We start from the raw sequence: 19,179 nt of genomic DNA on the forward strand, positions 1-19,179 counted from the left end.
CAGGCCTCTCTTGAAAATAGTAAAGGAAGAACTGCCTGCCTTAACTGTGAAGATGGGGGTGGGTGGGCGTTCAAAGTATGGCTTCCTTGAATATTCTTAAAGCCTACAGAAAAGCAGTTTGGTTCCAAGCTGTGTAGAGCTTTAAAAGGTCAATACCAGCAGTTTAAATTTTGCTGCCCTGAAAATTATCTGGGTGTCAGCATTGCACAGTGAGGCTATCAAAGTACTCAACATTAATCTGTGTGGATTTCAATCAATATGGAGCCTAGTCTCACAGGATCACATCTTAGATCCGAGTGAAGAAATGGGTAGTTTTCTAGACTCTGCTTGAGAAAACTTTACACTAAAGTTAGGTAATTTCTTCCTGCCACAATTTGCTAAAGAATGGATTTTTCCTAATACAGTTTTTTTTTTAGAAAAGCATGATAATATTCCCCAATATACCTTTTTAATTTGTTTTTAGACAAGTAGGTATTTCTTCTGAAATTGTCCATTTACCTCACGCCTTTCTATTTCTTTTCTCCTTTCCTCTTCCCTCTGGCGTTCCAACTCTCTCTGTTTCTCTAACTGCTTTTCTAACTCCAGCTGCCTTTTCCGTTCCTGCTCCTGCCGTTCGCGCTCTTTCCTCTCCTGCTCTGCCCTCTCTAATTGTGCAAGGCGCTCTTGCTCTTTTCTTTGCTGCTCCAAAAGGGCTTGCCTTCGCTTTTCAAGTTCTAGGTTGCCACGTTCAAAGTTTTCACGTTTTTTATCTTCAAATGTAACTTTAAGAAAAAGAATATTACAGTAAGAATACAGTTGCTTTACATGCACATATATTTTTATATATAAAAATAAAATTACATAACCCAACTGTAGCATACTCTTAAAAATTTAAAAGTCTGAACATATATCTGGTCTTCATTCATTTCACTATTCTTACAGATGGTCACACGAGACAAACTACACTGTACAATGTATTAGAATTAAATGCCACTTGATACACTATGTGAAATTTCTAATTTGTCCACTGTGCCATGGTGATCACCACAATGAGTGGAGGAAAAAGCATTTGGCCAGTCACAGCACTTGGGTACAAGTTTTCAAACATGTATTTCCCTTCCATATATTATTCTGGTCATTAGACAGACTTGCTGCAGTCAAATGAGAGTTAGTATCTAGCAAACAAGAGAATATCCTTAATTAAGGCTTCATAGAGGAATAATTGAAATAGAAATCTCCCATTGAATAATGAAATATACCAAGAAGGACCCGACTAGTCAAAAGGGATCCTTCCGACACGATCTTCAGAGTATGGGAGCTGTTACAGAGCAATTCCTTCCTACACCACAAAAGCAACATCAGAAAGTCCAGGAGATGTGGAAAGAATCCATGATCCACCTCCTTCATATTTCAGCTTCAAAAAGGAGAAGCTACATTGCCAGCTTCTTCACAATGACACAGATTTCTGATATTATATTTGCAGTATGTAAAGGAGACCCACTGCTACCATGAAAGTAACATCAGAAAGAACTCAAAGAATGGCTGAAATGAATGAATGAATGAAAGAAAAAGTAATGTGACCATGACGTGCAGTTTTCATGTTCTGTTGCTGGTATCAATTTGAGTGATCAACTGTTCTTTTATCAATGGACCCACAGGTACTCTTGGTTCCGATACAATTCATCAAAATTATAACTCTCACAAGTGCATATCTTCTCTGAAGTGCAGTTCTTAAGCTATTGACTTCAGGTGACACTTTTTTCTCCAAAGCATTTTTATATCTCCCAGAAAATACAAGTTGCAATTTCACTCATTTACAACTCCACTCACCTGGCAATTTCTTTTCCAGTTGCTGCTGTTCTTCTTCTAATACTGGTTCTTCTGGTAACCTTTGGTCTACAGATACTGTGCTTGTGACCAATATGCCACTGCCAGAGCGAACTCTTCTGTCACCAAGAAGAGGTTTCAATAGGTTAAAATATGGGCATGCACAATACTAGTTATTAAATCTAATGTTATCATTTAGTTACCTACATAACTGTGTAGGCTACTAATTTACTCATACAAAGTTAAAGTTCAAGAACCTTAAGTGTAAGTAGGCCAAGCATAGGTCAGTTAATGTAACATGTACAGTACTTGTTTCCTCATCATTTAATGTTTAGTGAATTCCTCAGAAATCAGTAAAGCCATACATACAGACTTCCAGCTAACTGATCATAAATTTCAGGATCGAAATAAAAATTATAATAATTTTACCTAAATGAAGGAGGAATATAATCCGGAGACAACACGGGTGGCAATGGCTGTCCTGACATAGCCATATCAATTAAGTGCATAGCCAAAATAAATTCTTCCGCTGTTAGTTTTCCATCCTGGTCAATGTCTGAAAGATTCCTATTGAAAAAGAGATCCAAGTACTTTTTTTGTTTCCCCCGGTATCAAAGCCAGGAAAGTAAAGTAGATTAGGCCGGTTGCACCAAGATCGGCTGGACTGACCCCTTACCTCAGTGGTTACTTAACTAGTGAGTGAGGGCACGCGCAGAGAGGAAGCTGAAGATGTGTTCTTAAGGAGCTGTCCGCCCCTTTTGAACCTCTTCAGATGAACATATGTTGTTATGTATTAATCTTTCTCCATGTGCAAGAAGTTTTTTTTTGCTATCACTATTCTAACATTTCTTTCCTTGTTGTCTTTTATTTTGTTTCCCTCCTTAGAACATGTAAGCATTTGTATTGAGAGCCCTTTTAAAAAGAGAACAAGGTGAGAGTTCATGCGGCTGCATTTGGGACAGCAGGTAAACCTGCACCAGTGATCTCAGGTTTTTGACAGAAGCGTGTTTTTCTCCAATTGAACCCTACTGATTTTATCCTGTGAAACATAAATAGAATCCCTTGAGAATCTCACAGAATGTTCAGGTTTATTCCTTTAAAACAGTAAAGTTGAATTTCAGCAAAACAGGAGACTTTTTGAACGATAATTATAAAGTATTTCAATTTAGTTTTTATAATTCCTAGTACTGCAAAGTACAGACTGAATTGTGTGACTGCAGTATAATAGAAAAGGGAGAAGAATGAAAATTGAAGAATAGTGAAGTAAAGAAGACTAGGAAGATGGAGAAGAGACATGTAGCTCTGATATTTTAATACAATTTTATGGAAAATATTTACCATATTGTAGCCAACTGAGTTTGTGGTAAGCTTGATTGCATAAGGATAGTTCTTGCTTGTGGACCTAACAGAAACATAACATGCAGCAATGGAAATAAATTCACAGTTTAATATATGACATCCAAACAGTCTCTTCTGCGACAGGCTTAATGAACCTCCCCTCCCCCCCAAAAAACATAAACAGTACTATTTGGCCTATCAGTTCTTTAAAGAGAATCTTTTAAATTCCATGAGAAAACAAAACCTCTCCCTACGTCCACTTCTCTGAAGGCTGCCAGCCTATTTTTATGGCTAGGGGAGATGCTCCTAATAAATGAATGAATGTAGATTTGTGTTACATTTTGTGCTTTGATTATAGTCTCATATATGTGTACACATCAAAAACTTAAGTGCTTTCCTGTGACAAACACATGATGTCAAACATTCAAATTCTATAGGTATGCTCTTTTGTGTTTGTATTATATGGCTAGCAGCCCTAAGCCATAGCTAATTACCACACCAAGCCAAGTGAGATGTATTAAAACACATGCATATACATATAGACATACATTCATATTAATTTCAAAAATAGTTCACAAATTATGATGGAATTAAATGTCCATAACACAATGCAGTCTAAATAGATGAAGACGAGACTTAAAAGACATCACTATGAAATCCATATATTTATATATTTAGCCTTCTTTCCTCCAAGGAAAACAAGGCGGTGTACATAATCCTCCTCCTCCCCATTTTATCCTCACAACAACAACTCTGTGAAGTAGGTTGGGCTGAGAGTCTGTGACTGGCCCAAAGTCATCCAGTGAGCTTCATGGCTGAGTGGGGACTAGAACACAGATCTCCTGACTCTCAGTCCAACACTCTAGCCACTAAACCATGTTGGTATAGGCCAGAAAAGAAAATAGTTAGCTTTTGAAAGCCAAAAACAGAAAACCTTTTTGCTTTTTTCCCCAGAAACTTTGGAGGGAAGAAGCTGTGCAAATCTTTCTCAGCTGGAAGCCTCTACAGAAGAGGTTTTCCTCCTAATGGACACTAATTGGCCTACTCAAAGAATGAAATTCAGAAGATCTCAAGTGTTGACAGGGGTAGAGTAGCTCATACATGAAGCCATTCTGTGGATAACCAGGACCCACACCACTTAGGGTTTTAAAAAGAACCAGCACTTTTGAATTCAGCCCAGAAATGAACTGGAAGCAAGTGGAAATGCTTCAAAACAACTGGCACGTCCACACCTGTTACCAGGCAGGCTGCCATGTTCTGGACTATCTGAAGCTTCTGAACTGCCTTCAAAGGCAGCCCTTTGATGTGATAATGATTATACAATATATGTATTATCAACTGAGACCTGCCAACAGACTCTCTGTCAAGCTTGTCCTACTTTATAAAAGTAATCTGAGGACAAGGCAAACATGAGCAGCTTGATTCATCACCTTTGGACAACCAACAGGTATCTGGAACTTTGCCTGACCTTACATGGCAAGAGGGTTTGATTTTTATAATATTACTGAAGTGTCTTATGTATTAACACACTTTACATTGAAGCAAAAAAAAAGACTTAGTAGTACAGATGCCCAATAATCATAACAGCAAGAGTGAATGAAAAGGGAAATCAGCTCCATACTGCTTTCACAAATGGAACAGCTGGATCGTTGATCTCTGTACATTGATATGCCTTGTTACATTTACCCTGCACGGATTCAATCTGTACATTGCAACATCTATGCAGGCCCATAGGACTCCTTCGTCCTGACAACCACAATGATGGAATGGGATTGGAAACAAATGCATTCTCTTGCCAAGATCAGCTGCCATGGTCAAAGAAACCTAATAATAATATTCCTGTCTTCTAATTCATAGTTTTCTTTTTTAAAATAATAATAATAATAATGAGATATTTATGATGTTCTTATGTTGCAAGCCTCCTTGAGCATTTTTAATATGAAAAGGCAGGATTAAAAGGTAACCAACTTGATAGCAGATGTGAGACATTCAAGCTTACAGCTTATCCTCTTAAGAATACAAGAGTTCTGTTGAATCAGACCAAGGGTCCATCTAGTGCATTTCCAATAGTGGCCAGTCAGATGCTGGTCCACAGCACAGCAAAAAGGCCACAGACCTCCCTGACTGTTTGTCAGTAATGACACTGAGAAGCATACGGCTTCTAAACCTAACTTCCATTTAGCCATCATGGCTAATACTCCATTGATGGTCCTGTCCTCTTAAATCAGTTCTAATGTATCTAGCAGCAATCCACAAAACCACAAATGTTTAAAACAATTCTTTAAAATAAAAGCATGCTCTAACACCTGTTAAGTGTCCACTCATTGTTTTATCATGACTGTTGAATAGCTGCCTATATTTCAGTCTTGATGATTGAGGAACAGCCCATTCTGCTGCTGGGGATGCACTGGAATTATAAAAAGAGAGACAGTTATACCATTATCATCCCATCATAACAAAACATGAATGAGCAAAATAAAGAACAGCATTCCAAGTTATGGTAAGACTTAAAAAAAAACACCCAGCTTCTCACTTGTTCTTTAAATTTTAACACCACTGAATGTATCTAAGAGCACCAGCATGTTTTCCACTAAATTAAGAAAAAAATCCTTTAAAAACCTGCATTTCCCATTCAAAACAAATCGTTTGTCATACACCTTTTAGCATATTCCAAAAACATTTTGCACAAAATGTTGTATGAATACATATTAATAACTAATTCTCTTCTTCAAAGTTTTCTCTGCCTTCTTTCCCCTATTTTCCCCTTTAAACTTCATTTTGAAAAATGTGTTCTATACCACCTTTCTACTGGTGTTACCAGTGCTTAAACAGTGTGTACAACAAAATCACAATTGCAATTGCCACTAAGATCATAATGCTAATAGAACAGCACCTAAAATGCCAGCTAACAAGAATCACAGCTTAAAAGCTTGTGAAACAGTATGACTTGATGACTAAAAATAGGTAGAAGTCTCTACTGGGAGACTTCAAGTGAGAGTTCCAGAAAGGTTCATCTCAGAGATAACACCAAAACATGGTTTGCACTTCCAAATGTATAGATAACCCATGGGTTAGAATTGTTTACCTTTGTTTTCCATCTGCTCACCCTTCTTATTTTTATGGTACATACGCCTCCAGAGGTAGAACACCAGTTCTAATACAATTTATCTATTCAAACATCGGGCCAGTTTGCACATAATGGCAATCCACATTTTTTTTAAATGTTGGGTCATCATGTGAATGAGGCAGCATGCTGTTGCATGATCACTCTTGAGAGAGGTGGCAGTAACTAAACAACCCATGGACCTTCCATCTGTGGTTTGTTTAGTGTATTGTAAAAACTAGGTTCTCTAGCTTGTTTCTCCTCTGACAAACCAGTGTCTCTGGTTTGCATGTTCCAGCAAAGAACTCAGGGATGCAGCATCCCTGGGTTTAGCTGTTCTCTCTTGCAGTGGGAGTGATCCTTCATGACAACCCACAATTTAAAAAAAGGAAAAAAAGAGGGCTATCTTTACACGTGAACATCATGTAAAAATCACAGTAAGCAGAAATCATGGCCTGGAAATACATTCCTTGTCTGTTTGTAAGTCACAGTTTTTCAAATCTGACATCATGCCAAACTATAGCTAAGCTTCCTTAGTCATGATTTGGTATGACATCACAATTGATTACCAGTTACGGCCACCACTGAAAAGACCCTATTTTGTTCTAACTTCCCAAGGGTGAGGTACCTAAACCAAAGCCTGATTTTAAAGAATTAGGAAATCCGCAGAAGGCACTTCCTAAGTTATGTTGAACCCAGGCCATTTATATTTTTGGATGTCATAGCAAGTACTTTGAACTTTGTTCAAAACCATATTAGTAACCAGAAAGTTGGACAATTTTGGGGAGTTCACTCTTGACAAACTGTTGTTTTAGGTACTGAGTCCTCTCAAAATGGTCCAATGAATAGTATCAAAGTTGCTGCAAGATCTTGGGAGAACCAACTAACCTTGTCTGTCTCCAAACTAAAATCGTCCACCACAACTATTAATGCAGTCCTGGACTGAATCCATAACATAATATGTCTGGATAATTCACCCTGTGCCCATTCACTCCCAGGCATTTAATGGTATATTTATTTTTTATTATTTTAGCTGTTTATATTGTTTTAATTTTTCTATGTTAAAAATATTTTTATTTTTATTATTTTGTATTTTTATCAACTGTTGAAAACCACCCAGATATGGGGTGGTATAGAAATGAAATGAAATCATCACCATCATGGTCATCATCATCATCCACCTTGCCCAGAATTTCTTTCAAGTTAAGTTAAAACATAATTGTTATGTTTACCAAAATTCATGTAAGTTCCTGTTCCTTCCCCTTTTTTCTGTTTTTAAAATTCTAAGGGCAAAATCTGATACATGTCTTAACAAACAAACAAACAAACAAACAAACGTCCTATAACTCCCAGCATTCCCCATCTAGCATGACTGGGTGGGGAATACTGTGAGTTGCAGAAGTTTTTTCTGTCTAAACATGCATGGGATTGCACCCTGAGGGAGCAATCCTATAGTCCCTAGACAACAACTGATAGGCCACAGGACAGCTCGCATTCTCAGCTCCAAAACTGGAAATAGCACTCCAACCTCAGAACAGGTGAATGGAAATCCGATCCCCCTCCCCACTGGCTGCACTCCGAGGTCAGAAACTCAGCCTTGGAGATGGGGGAAAGTGGGCATTACATTGAGTGGGAAGGGAAGGAGACTGGACAGGACAGGACGTGAGCCTTTCCAGCTTCCTTCCTTCCCCCTCCATAACGCCCCAGCTAAATGGGCAAAAAAGCCCATCTAGCAGAAAATGCAGGGCGGAAAACGAGGAGGCGAAAATGACAAAATGAAAACACTGTCCAGAACTCACAGCAATATAAATTATATCCTGCCATAGTTACCTCAGTGAGGGTTTAGAAACACAATCCACACTGATTCGTTTTCTAGATAGTACTTACATTTTATCACTTATATTTGATTAAGTTTCTTTCCACAATGCAAAGAGGGTGAAGTGTTTTTCAGACTATACAGGATTGTGCTTAGACACAAACATGCTTTTCAGTAGAAAGGCATTCTTTAACTTCAGACTTCATGCTTTTGAATTGCAGTATTATGTTCCAAGATCACATCCCTGAAACCATTTATTTATAAACAGACTCCTTGAATTGAATGGGAACATTTGTGTCTGAGTAGCTGCGAGACTGCCATTCGTGACAATGCTGCCAAAGTGTATCGAGAAGTACACATACTTACCCAGCCACATCAAATGATTGTGCCTTTTGCAGTTTTGCATTTAACTGGGACCCTGCACCAGATCTACTGAAGGAAGAACTCTTTGGCAATGTAGCTGAAACATAGCAATTATTTTCTAAGATCAATAAAATTAAATGTTACGTGTACCCAGTCAGTTAATGATATACTTTGAATTACAATTATTATCAAAACACAAGCTCTTACTTCTAGAATTTGTTTCAATTTAGTATGCCATCTTTCATCATAAAATGTTCCCAAGGTTGCTTACAACGAAAACAATTTAAAAATCTTAAGCCACAAACTACCCCCACCCCAAAGTTACACAGGAGCGCTAGGAGGTAAAAAAAAAATCAGCATAAAAAAGAGCATTAAAGGGTGATGTTCTATCAGACCAAATTAAGCAAAATATAAATGCCCTAATAGGTGCTCTATTACTTTGAGCTTCTAATTTAAGCAATTCATTTAAAACTGTTAAGATAATATTACACTTTCCTATTTTGAAAAGTATATCATGAATTCATGTAAAAATAATATCATTATGAGCTGTTACCGACAGGGCAGTATGGATCAATACACAATTATTTCAGATACAGAAACTGTTTACGTTTGTAAAGTACCTCTCTAAATGTAACAAGAATTTAGAAAATGAGATTTCAAACAATGGATGGATTTATCTATTTAGGGAAGGCTCCTTGTTTTCTACGGCTTGCGTTCGGAGAAGCGCTCGTGCAATATAAGATCCCCACCCCTCCCTTCTCATTGTAACGGCCTCCATTCCCCAAAAAGGCTCTCTTGAGTGTTGAGGGACTATCAGGAAAGGCCTGGGATGTGTGACAGGGTACAGTGTAAGGAGGAAAAACTGAGCACATAGAAAATCATAAAACAAAAAAGTATGTTATCAATTCAGGAGGTAAACTGCCCTCTTATTTAAGTTTAATGCTCAGGGAACAGTTTAACTGATTTAATATATAAACATATGAGCTTCATTTTAAAAGTAACCCTTTCAATATTATAAGGTTGCTTTCATACAATATTCAATACTTTTTTAAAATTATATGAATGGTTTTAGTTACAAAATCAATTTGTAAAGGTAGAATCAGTAATTCAGCATTACCAGGATGACCGAAAGCAGGCAGAGGTTGGATAACAGCTGGTGCTCCATTGGCGAGGGGAGGCACAGCTGCTGTAGGAACAGAAGATACTAGAGGTGGAGACATTCCCACTACTGGAATGGATGCCATTGGCACTGGAGCAACGGCTGTAAGAGGTGGTATACTGGGAATACCACCTATACCTATAAGAAAGAGATAGTTTTAAAGTTACTATCATTTATAAGCTGAGGACTTATATGACAATGGCTTTGTTCAGACATAGAGGTCAACTACGGTTTATCATTATTTGAATGAGTCTTGGGCTCATCAGCTCCCCCCTCATCCCCCATTACGGCCACAATGAGGAGATAAGAAGCTTTTATTTCTGTTTGAACTAACTGCAACTTATTGTTACATTCAAAACTTGCCAGCTGCCTCCACGGTCTCGCAAACCCAACCTCAGAGAGGAGGGAAAGGGGACAGTTCTGTGGGCACGGAAAGGTAGAGACTGGAGCAGCCGGCTTACAAAGAATCCTCCTTCATAGAATCATAGAATAGCAGAGCTGGAAGGGGCCTACAAGGCCATCGAGTCCAACCCCCTGCTCAATGCAGGAATCCACCTTAAAGCATCCCTAACAGATGGTTGTCCAGCTGCCTCTTGAAGGCCTCTAGTGTGAGAGAGCCCACAACCTCCCTAGGTAACTGATTCCATTGTCGTACTGCTCTAACAGTCAGGAAGTTTTTCCTGATGTCTACAACATTCCCACAGTCCACTAGGGAAGTTACCCAATCAAAAAATGAGATCAGATTAGACTGGCAGGATTTGATCTTGACAAGGTGCTTACAGACTGACTCCTTTATAATCTGCTCCAAAATTTTCCCAGGGATGGATGTCAGACTAACTGGTCTGTAGTTCCCAGGTTCCTCCTTTTTGAAGGTAGGGACAAAGTTAGCTCTCCTCCAGTCATCTGGCACTTCACTCATCTTCCAGGATTTCACAATGATTAGACAGTGGTTCTGAGAGTTCTTCTGCTAGTTCCTTTATTACTCTAAGATGCAGTTCATCGGGCCCTGGAGATTTGAACTCTTTCGAAGAAATTAGTTGTTCCTTGACCATTTGTTTATCAATCTCAAACTGCAATCCTGCCCCTTCAGCTTGTCCTTTACTTTTTCTAGGGGGGTCATAGACCCACTTTTTGGAGAAGACTGAGCCAAAGTACGAATCGAACACTTCTGCCTTTTCTTTGTCATCTGTTATCAATTTACCAATCCTCATTGAACCACCATTTCTTTGAGGATATTCTTACTGCAATACTTGCATAGTTGCTATGACTTTTGAGGGAAGACTATAACATTAAAAACTATAACATTAAAAACGGGGAGAGCAAGACACTCCTAGTAAGAATACAGATCATAACTATGATTACAGCCTCATTGGAGTGCACTCTGAATGGGATAACAATATATTCAAGCCATGAAAACTATAATGTTCTGAAGAAGTACTGAAATAGAATGGAAAGATAAATCAAGTCTGTTCTTACCAAATCCTGGTGCACTTGAAATGGCAATGGGAGGCTGCTTCATAACAGAAGGCAATGCAGAAGGGAGCTGATAACCTTGTAGTTTTAGTTTGATAAGTTTCATAGCTATAGAAAACTCCAGCTGGTCCATTCTCCCATCATTGTTCATATCTGCCAGAGCCCTATAAAAACCAAATGGCATTTAAAAAAAAAACACCCACCAATGATCTTAAGCTCTTCCAAAAGCAACAAAAATATAATCCCATTTCCAACATTTGACCATAATATGAAGCTTTCTTATACCAAGTGACACCACTGATCCACCTAGCTCAGTGGTATCTATTCTGACCAGCAGCAGAGCGCTAATGTTTGAGGCAAAGTTCTCTCCCCACTACCCAATTCCTCTATCCAAGTGCCTTTTAACTAGGGAGCCTGTGACCTTCTGGAGCTAAAGTATGTACTCCAGGCTTCCTCAACCCGGTGCAACCAGGCCGCAGTGAGGCCTCCTCCAACGCGCCATAAGCAAAGTCGCTTATGGCACGCCTTTTCCCCAGCTCCGGCCTCAGGCCGGGGCTGGGGGAAGTCTAGCTACTTCCGTGGCTTTTTGCGGCTATTCGCTTACTTGCGAGTAGCCGTGAAAAGCCACAGACCTGCCGGGGGGGGGGGAAGAGAGGGGCAGGAAGAACGGCAGGGGGGGGTGGCAAGGGGGGAGGGCGGGTGACAGAGAGAGCGCCGCGCGCCGCCGCCCGAGGAAGCAGGCGAGCGGCGCTTGCCCGGGCAAGGGCTGGCATGGGGCGGCATTGCCCGGGCAAGCGCCGCTCGCCTGCTTTCTCGGGCGGCGGCGCACGGCGCTCTCTCTGTCACCCCCCTCCCCCCTTGCCACCCCCCCCTGCCATCCTTCCCCCCACCCAGTAAAAAAAAACGGACTTACCAGTCTGGAGTCTTCGGGCCGCACGCGGCCCCTTTAAACTGAAAAAAAAATGGCGGACGCTGCAGGGATCCGACGTCCCTGCACGTCCGCTGTCTGGAAGCTGCGGCGGCGCACGCTAACATTAGCGCGCCTTGGCCCCGCCTCCCTGCCGGGATAACCCGGCAGGTCTAGCAAAGCCCTCCGACTATCTGCAGCTCCTTCTGACCCTCTGGAGGGAAGAACCTAGAGCTTGGGCCATGTCATCAATAGAGAGAGACCAGAAAACTGTGGTCCATGGTACCACATATTTCTTTTATAACTATCTTTGTGTGGCTGTATAAGTTAATTTCAGCTGAAATGAAGATATATTTGTATTCACTATATTTTTACTACATCCAATAACAAAATCCTTTTCTATATTAATACACTAGCCATAAATATCTAACATACAACCTTCCAATGGTTCTGTAAAACCATTATTGCAATGTCCTAGATAGCATAACCTTCCAATTATGCAATTTAGACTATTCAAACACTTTTGTGACTCTTAAATAACACAGTCTGCTTACAACAGACATGGAACAAAGCTATTTTGTTCCATATATTTATTTATAAATAAATAAATATTGAAAGTTTTAGGAGAATGAAATTTATCATCTTCCATATAAGATTTCAAACCATTTCACCAAGAAATGAAGTGGATGCCACAAGACGCTGCTGTCAGACTCCTGATTCTACTGCAAAACTGAATAACGTTCCTTCTATACCAAGCCAAAGTCTACAAAGTCTTACCAGAGTAATAGTAAGCGGTGACACTTTTTTAAGCTATTATTACCACCAGTATCTTACATAGCCCATGCTTTGTCAATAGTCAAATGTCATCCTTCAAATCCAAACTTAAACCTGATTCATTTTTAATAGCTTGTGTTATGAAACCATTGAACACAATTATCAACCCTCACGGAAGCCTGCTTTATCACCTTCTAGACTCAGAACATTCTCAGTCAAAGTTGAACTGGATGTCAGTGACACTAGAGGATTGTTGCTGTGACAGGAAGGATGGAAATACAAAGTCCAGGAAATGATTAGTTTGGCAATGTTAAAAGCATTTAGCTTTTCCACAAATGTGGATGACATCATATTTCACAGAAATGGTAAGAACCCTTACAAAAGGAATAGTGTAATACTGCCTACTTCTAATATCTTCCCATTCTTACTCCCAGAGCAGGGTGAAGGTCATGATGGGCCTTGAAGCTAGCATGCTGTCGTGGGGCCCCAACAGTGAACACATACATGGCATTTGTGGGTGAGCGGGCAACGACGCAAAAACATTTTTTTACCACATGTCTTAGTGAAAATCGTATTTCATGTAAGCAAAAGATTCTAGTCGCTTGTGCATGTTACTGAAGCCATATACAAACACAAGCTCCAGTTCCCCTTTTACAGCATATAGCACACAAAGGAAACAAGCACACATAGAAACTCTTTCACAAACCACACGCACAGACACACACTGGGCAGAATCCCTGCTTACCCAAGAGACTACCTTACCAGTTCTCTGCATATTTAAGAAGCTTTTTTCTCACTACATTTATAATTACATTATATACATTTCAAATTTATATTACCTTGAAACTCACCAAATGACCTAAACATCCAAAGTCCCTATTGTTTCTAAAGACATAAGATTCTCAGGGAGATACCAAATTAAAATAAGTGTGGTACAGACCTATTCATACTCATTTGTTTTTCTCTGGTGGTGAAGATGATGGGCATGACAGAGCCTAACATATATACTGGTTTGAGGTGTATCTCTGGAATGTAATGAGTGAATAGGCCTGGAAAACATATGCCTCCATTCCTGGCTCTGCTCCACGTTACTGTCAGGTTTGTGGAAATGGATGGTAAAAATGGATCTAAATGAGTGGTGAAAAAGTGTACCAGCAATCTTGAACAATAAATTGGGCAAACTCATTTGTGATTTGACATGCTCTGTCCAGGTGATTTTATATATCTACCAACCATTTTACAAATTTCAGTATTTGAAATGTAGCATGTTAAGGGATATGTCTAATTCTATACTGAAAATGCAAGCGATTGCATAGTATGTTACCATGATTAATTAATGTTACTTCCATTTGATGTTTGTTATAATGTCCATTTTCTTATCCACTCAGAAAACACTACCTAAAGCCAGTGGGAATTTAGTTAAATATGAATGAACCCCACAGAAGAGGTCACACCTAAGTATAGTTTTTCAGACAGTACAAATATCCAAGTACAGCAAAATTATAAGTAATCCAGATTATGTCTACTTAAATTTAGTTACTGTCTTCAGAACCATTCGAGTTTGATTTGAAAGCCTACGTAAGACGCTTCTTAATGGATTACTGGCTTGCCAACCACAAATCCTGTAAAGAGGCCAGTAAAAGAATTATGTAGATAGGAGAAGCTCCAGTGACAAGTTCTACAAATTTCTCAGGAATTTAAGAATGCCAACATACATTCTCAAGATCTATAGAAATTAAATGAACATTTTAAAATAATGTATTTTAATCTTAATGCAATCACCCTTCGCACATCAGCATAGCTATCAAAACAGTTTGAAATCACAGACACTGCAAACAGAAGCCTTGTAACATAACAAAGCGTTCTTATATTGCCATCCTATACCCACCTATGATTTCTGTCCCTAACATCTCTTCTCTAGACAATGACAAACACTTCCACATATAGAATTTATTTTGACATCCAATTATAGAATGAAATAGTTTATTATACTGATGCTTATTCTGCAAATAAATCAGATGCTATTTTAAGATGCACAAAGATAGCTGAAGATAGTTTCTCATCTGCTGTGTTTAAGTTTAGCATTTAACGGAAATGAAAAAAATCATAATTCTTTAGGACTGAAAAAATGGTTTCACAAAGATCTCATCATTATTAAGATAGCACTGCTATCAAATGTGCTCATACATAAGATTTATAGCGTATTTAAAATAAAATAGGTGAAACTTAAAAGCAAGATGTCAGCATATTCCCAAATTGTTTGTACATATCATTTGTCCACAAAGAACTGCTGAAATGTCAGAACTTACCATATCTGTGCTAAAACTGGTTGAGGTAAACCAGATTGAAAAAAAAAGTTCCTGGCTTGATCACCTGTCAGGGAGGAAAAAAAATCATTCAAATGGAATGTTTTAAGAATCACAGGCAAAGCAATGAAGTATCTATGTTGCACTTTTGGAGTGTTCAAAGTGCTAGCAGTAATCCATTACAACCACTGTGCATCACTCTTTCCAATACTGACTAAGGTTTTCTCATAGTTGTACAGCCAAAACAGTTCCACCCATGCACAAGAAGGAGTAATTAGAATACATTGGATAACCCTGAAATTTGCAGAGATTTTTTTTAAAAAACAACACCCTAAGTGTGTGGGAGACTCAACTGATGTCAGACAGAGGCTGAGTTCGCACAATACGACAACCCACCTGCAAAGTAAGCGCTGGGTTATTTTTTTAATTCCCTCCCCACATTTGTGCAAACTGGGGTAAAAAAATAATTGTTACTTTTTCAGCCCCAGTAATGTGCGCAAATAGCCCCACATTTTTAATTTACTTTTTATTGTTGTTTTTTTTTTGTAGTTGCACAACTCAGACTGTTGAAAATATATAGAATTGCCTTGTCTGGTACCTTGTCAGTTACCTTGTATGCTTGACAGATGAAACATACAAGAGGCGGCTGCATCTAGGCTGATTTTACAGCCGTTGACAGGTGGGGAAAAGGGATGCAGATCACTCTCTTAACAATGTTAGAACTCCCTTAGCAGGGTTTTAAGCACTGCCCCACCCCTTGGGAATGCCCTGCAGATCTACAAGCCACCCCCTCTTTCACACCCTTTCACATACCATTAGTCAATTTATAATGACTATTGCCAAGATACTTGGTTACGGGTTATATCCAATATTGCCATGAGTGGAAGGCAACTTGTGCAATGTATTTTTCTCTTCCCATCCTCCACCCTGCAGCCTGCTGTAACTGCACCACCCACCCACCCGCCACATGCACACACACAAGGAACCTGCACAAACTGAAACATCTGCACTTTAGTCAATAGGAAATTCACACTGTATTAATATCAGCTTAGATAAAAGTAAGGGAAACATATGGTTCCTCCTGTCTAGTTCACTTAAACAGCTCTTCCTTTATTGAATTTGTGTGGCTTATGGAAGCAAGCAAGCAAACACTTTCTCCAAAGGAAGCATTCTTACTCAACACATCAATTATGATTTCCCATAAAATTTTAAGGATAGGCTCCCATACGCAGATTCAACACTATTTTCATTCAAAACTGTACAGCATAGTACAGCAGCACAAAGTGAGGCAACACTTGGCGACTGTTCATTTACTACGGTCTGAGGAGAAATCTTAACATGGTATGATATACATTACCCTCTCTAAAGTCTCTCTGGCAGCCTGATCACACTCACATTCACACACACCCTATTCCTTCTATGGACAGAGACACACATTCATACATTTAAGGGCTGAGTATGGTTTGAGTGTTGGTTGCCAATGAACCATGGGTTGTTCTTCAAACATGGGTTATTATGTTGTCTGAACCCAGCCAAGCTAATGGGTTCTCTTCATAGGTTGTTTGTGGATAACAAACCATTGTTAGCACAGTTGGGTTCAGACAATATGCTAACCCACCGTTCAATGACAACCCTATGGAATTCCCTGCCTCTGGAGGTCAGGCAGCCGCCAATTTTTTATTCCTTTTGGTGCCTCCTGAAAACATGCTTTCTTTAATGACCAGCCACAGTTCATGGTTCACTTTTCATTTTGCTTCTTTTAAAAATCTATTTTAAGGTGTTTTACTCTGTTTTTATTGTATTTTATCTTGTACACCGCTCTAAAATTTTGAATGGGGAGCAGTATATAAATATTGTAAATAAATAAATAAACCCACACTCAGTCTATATTCAACCTTTGAGTGTGGATTATCGAATTGCGTGAACCCAGTCATTGACCTGATTCGTATGATCAATGCAGCTTAAACAAGCCACGATGGCTTTTTTTTTTAAGCCACAGCATGTGCTGGGCACTGTTTACCTAATTACTCACCGTTGTGCAGCCTGGAGGGTTGTCCAAACCTGGGCTTTATAGCTTATTTGAGAGGTAACCAACCATACAATATCCTATGGTCTGTTGCTGGATTATTTGAGGGTTGTTCCCCCTCAAACAAGCCATGCCGCCTGGGTTTGAATGACACAAAAAGCCGCACCTGGGCAGGTAATTAGGAAAATGGTGCCTGGTACATGTCATAACATAAATAAGCCACTGGGGATTGTTTAAGCTGCCATGATCATGTGAACTGGGCCATTAGGTATTCAACAAGTTATTTTCATTCCATAGTATAAGAGGGATGTGCAGTAGCCTCAGACTTGCACCTGCTTGAGATTTCTCCTTGGAATGTAATCAACGAATAGGCCCAGAGAGCTAGTATTTTATATTTTATTTCTTAATTTTATCTTGTAAACTGCCTTATGGGAACTTCACTTCAAAAGATGGTATGAAAATATTATAATTTAAATGAATATTTCTGCTATTAAACTAATATTGTAATCCTCAATTTCTATGCCTTTAATTGCTCATTTGGGACTTACACATCAGTGGGTAAACTATGGTATTTGTTACTGACATTCTGGGTATATAGCAGTAGTTACTCTTTATTCAGTGTGCACAAAATGCTGAACTGATGTTTTGCACTCATCAGGATGTAAATGACGGGTTCTGGTGCTTGAGCTGGCACCCGCATACAGGTGCTCTAATATACAAATGGAGCTCACAGGGGTTGCTTTCTATCTGCTTCCCACAGTCATGCTTTGAGCACTACACATGCACTGCTCTTTTAAGAGAAATGGTAGAGATAAAGGCAAGTTTGCACATTGACACGATTAAATTTTTTGGATGCTAGTATTTTTAAGTGCATGTTTTGCTTTGTCAATATTTCTAAACTGCTTCTCTTTGGTGGAGCAATTGACTAGGCTAGTAGTCAATCTCTCTTGGATGCCTGATCTTGGGTAACTGCTACTCACTCAAGGGAAGCAGCAAATTACATGGTGGTGTGCATCATCACAATAGAAATTATATCTGACGACTATGGCATTACCAGTGATAAATCCAGATATTGGTTTCAAACTGTGAAACTGCTGATCGTGCTTAGCTCTCTCTTCCACAGTGATGGCCCAGATGTCCAGGTTGCCTAATTTATAAGGAAGAAATTGAGACGTGGTCAAGAAAAATAGACATTATAAATATAGACGTTATAAATGGAAAAACAATTTTCTCAATGTGCTTTGTACTACTGGACTTCTTAAAAAATTCTCACCCACAGACTGACTATGTAACCTCCAGGGCCTCATGAGATGCTGAAGGAAGGAAGCTCAGCAGTTGTTATAGATAAGAGCACTATGCAGAGGTCCTCACTGCAGATCTGTCCATACAGCAAGTTGATGACACTGGCTGTAAGCAACATGGATACAGCAGCATGCTACTGAAGATCTGGAGTCCACAATGCAGTTGCCAGGTCTCCAATGGCAACCATAATTGTCTTCAAATGACTTTTTTTAACCTAGTACACCATCTATAATGATCTCCAGCTTGGATAATATAAAGACTGCTTAGTTTCTCTCATTATCCACTAGTAAAAGGGGCCTGTGTGTGTGCTTTGCCCAGGATGGAAACACAGCTGAGTAACAGCTGGATTTTTATTTCCAAACTGCAGGATGCAACCTTTTTTCCTTTCTTGTTCCCAGTGATCCTAGGGGTAGCTCTAGGTCCAACCTTGCAACCATGACACAACCTGCAGAGGTTAATTTGAAAGTTTTGGGACTTTGAACATGCAGACAGACATAATGACTTCACTATCGTCCAGGCATTTCCTCCCCCTCCCTCCACCAAACCTGCTCTTTGTAACATCTTGCCTAAGAGATCTTGAAAGCTTGTATATTTTGTGATTTCTTGGTTAGCCGAATAACGGTATTACACTAATAGGGATTTTGGAACCATAAAAGTAGTTCTACTGACCAACTAGTGAAAGCCGATAGTATATTCCACCACAGACATTTTCAAAAGCCACTGGCACCACAGGAAGACAGCAGTGTCTTTTTCAAAAATGGCAGCATGCTGTATGCAGCATCATTATCATGGGGGTGGAAAGGGGT

At 39.3% G+C, this 19,179-nt stretch overlaps 1 protein-coding gene across 2 annotated transcripts in view; it reads right to left on the minus strand.

The window, feature by feature from the left end:
* Window positions 1-19,179, minus strand: part of ITSN1 (intersectin 1) — a 111,637-nt gene that overhangs the window by 70,504 nt on the left and 21,954 nt on the right. For both annotated transcript variants that reach the window (XM_063126662.1, XM_063126664.1), the window contains exons 3-12: window positions 18,126-18,218; window positions 15,049-15,112; window positions 11,062-11,222; window positions 9,544-9,723; window positions 8,430-8,523; window positions 5,451-5,551; window positions 3,145-3,208; window positions 2,236-2,373; window positions 1,810-1,925; window positions 499-761 (exon numbers count right to left, since the gene is read on the minus strand). In XM_063126662.1, coding sequence (XP_062982732.1) covers window positions 499-761; window positions 1,810-1,925; window positions 2,236-2,373; window positions 3,145-3,208; window positions 5,451-5,551; window positions 8,430-8,523; window positions 9,544-9,723; window positions 11,062-11,222; window positions 15,049-15,112; window positions 18,126-18,218 — 1,274 coding nt within the window. The remainder of the gene's footprint in view (window positions 1-498; window positions 762-1,809; window positions 1,926-2,235; window positions 2,374-3,144; window positions 3,209-5,450; window positions 5,552-8,429; window positions 8,524-9,543; window positions 9,724-11,061; window positions 11,223-15,048; window positions 15,113-18,125; window positions 18,219-19,179) is intronic.

The sequence above is a fragment of the Elgaria multicarinata genome, chromosome 5, assembly GCF_023053635.1.
Source record: "Elgaria multicarinata webbii isolate HBS135686 ecotype San Diego chromosome 5, rElgMul1.1.pri, whole genome shotgun sequence".
In the NCBI taxonomy this organism is placed as follows: domain Eukaryota; kingdom Metazoa; phylum Chordata; class Lepidosauria; order Squamata; family Anguidae; genus Elgaria; species Elgaria multicarinata.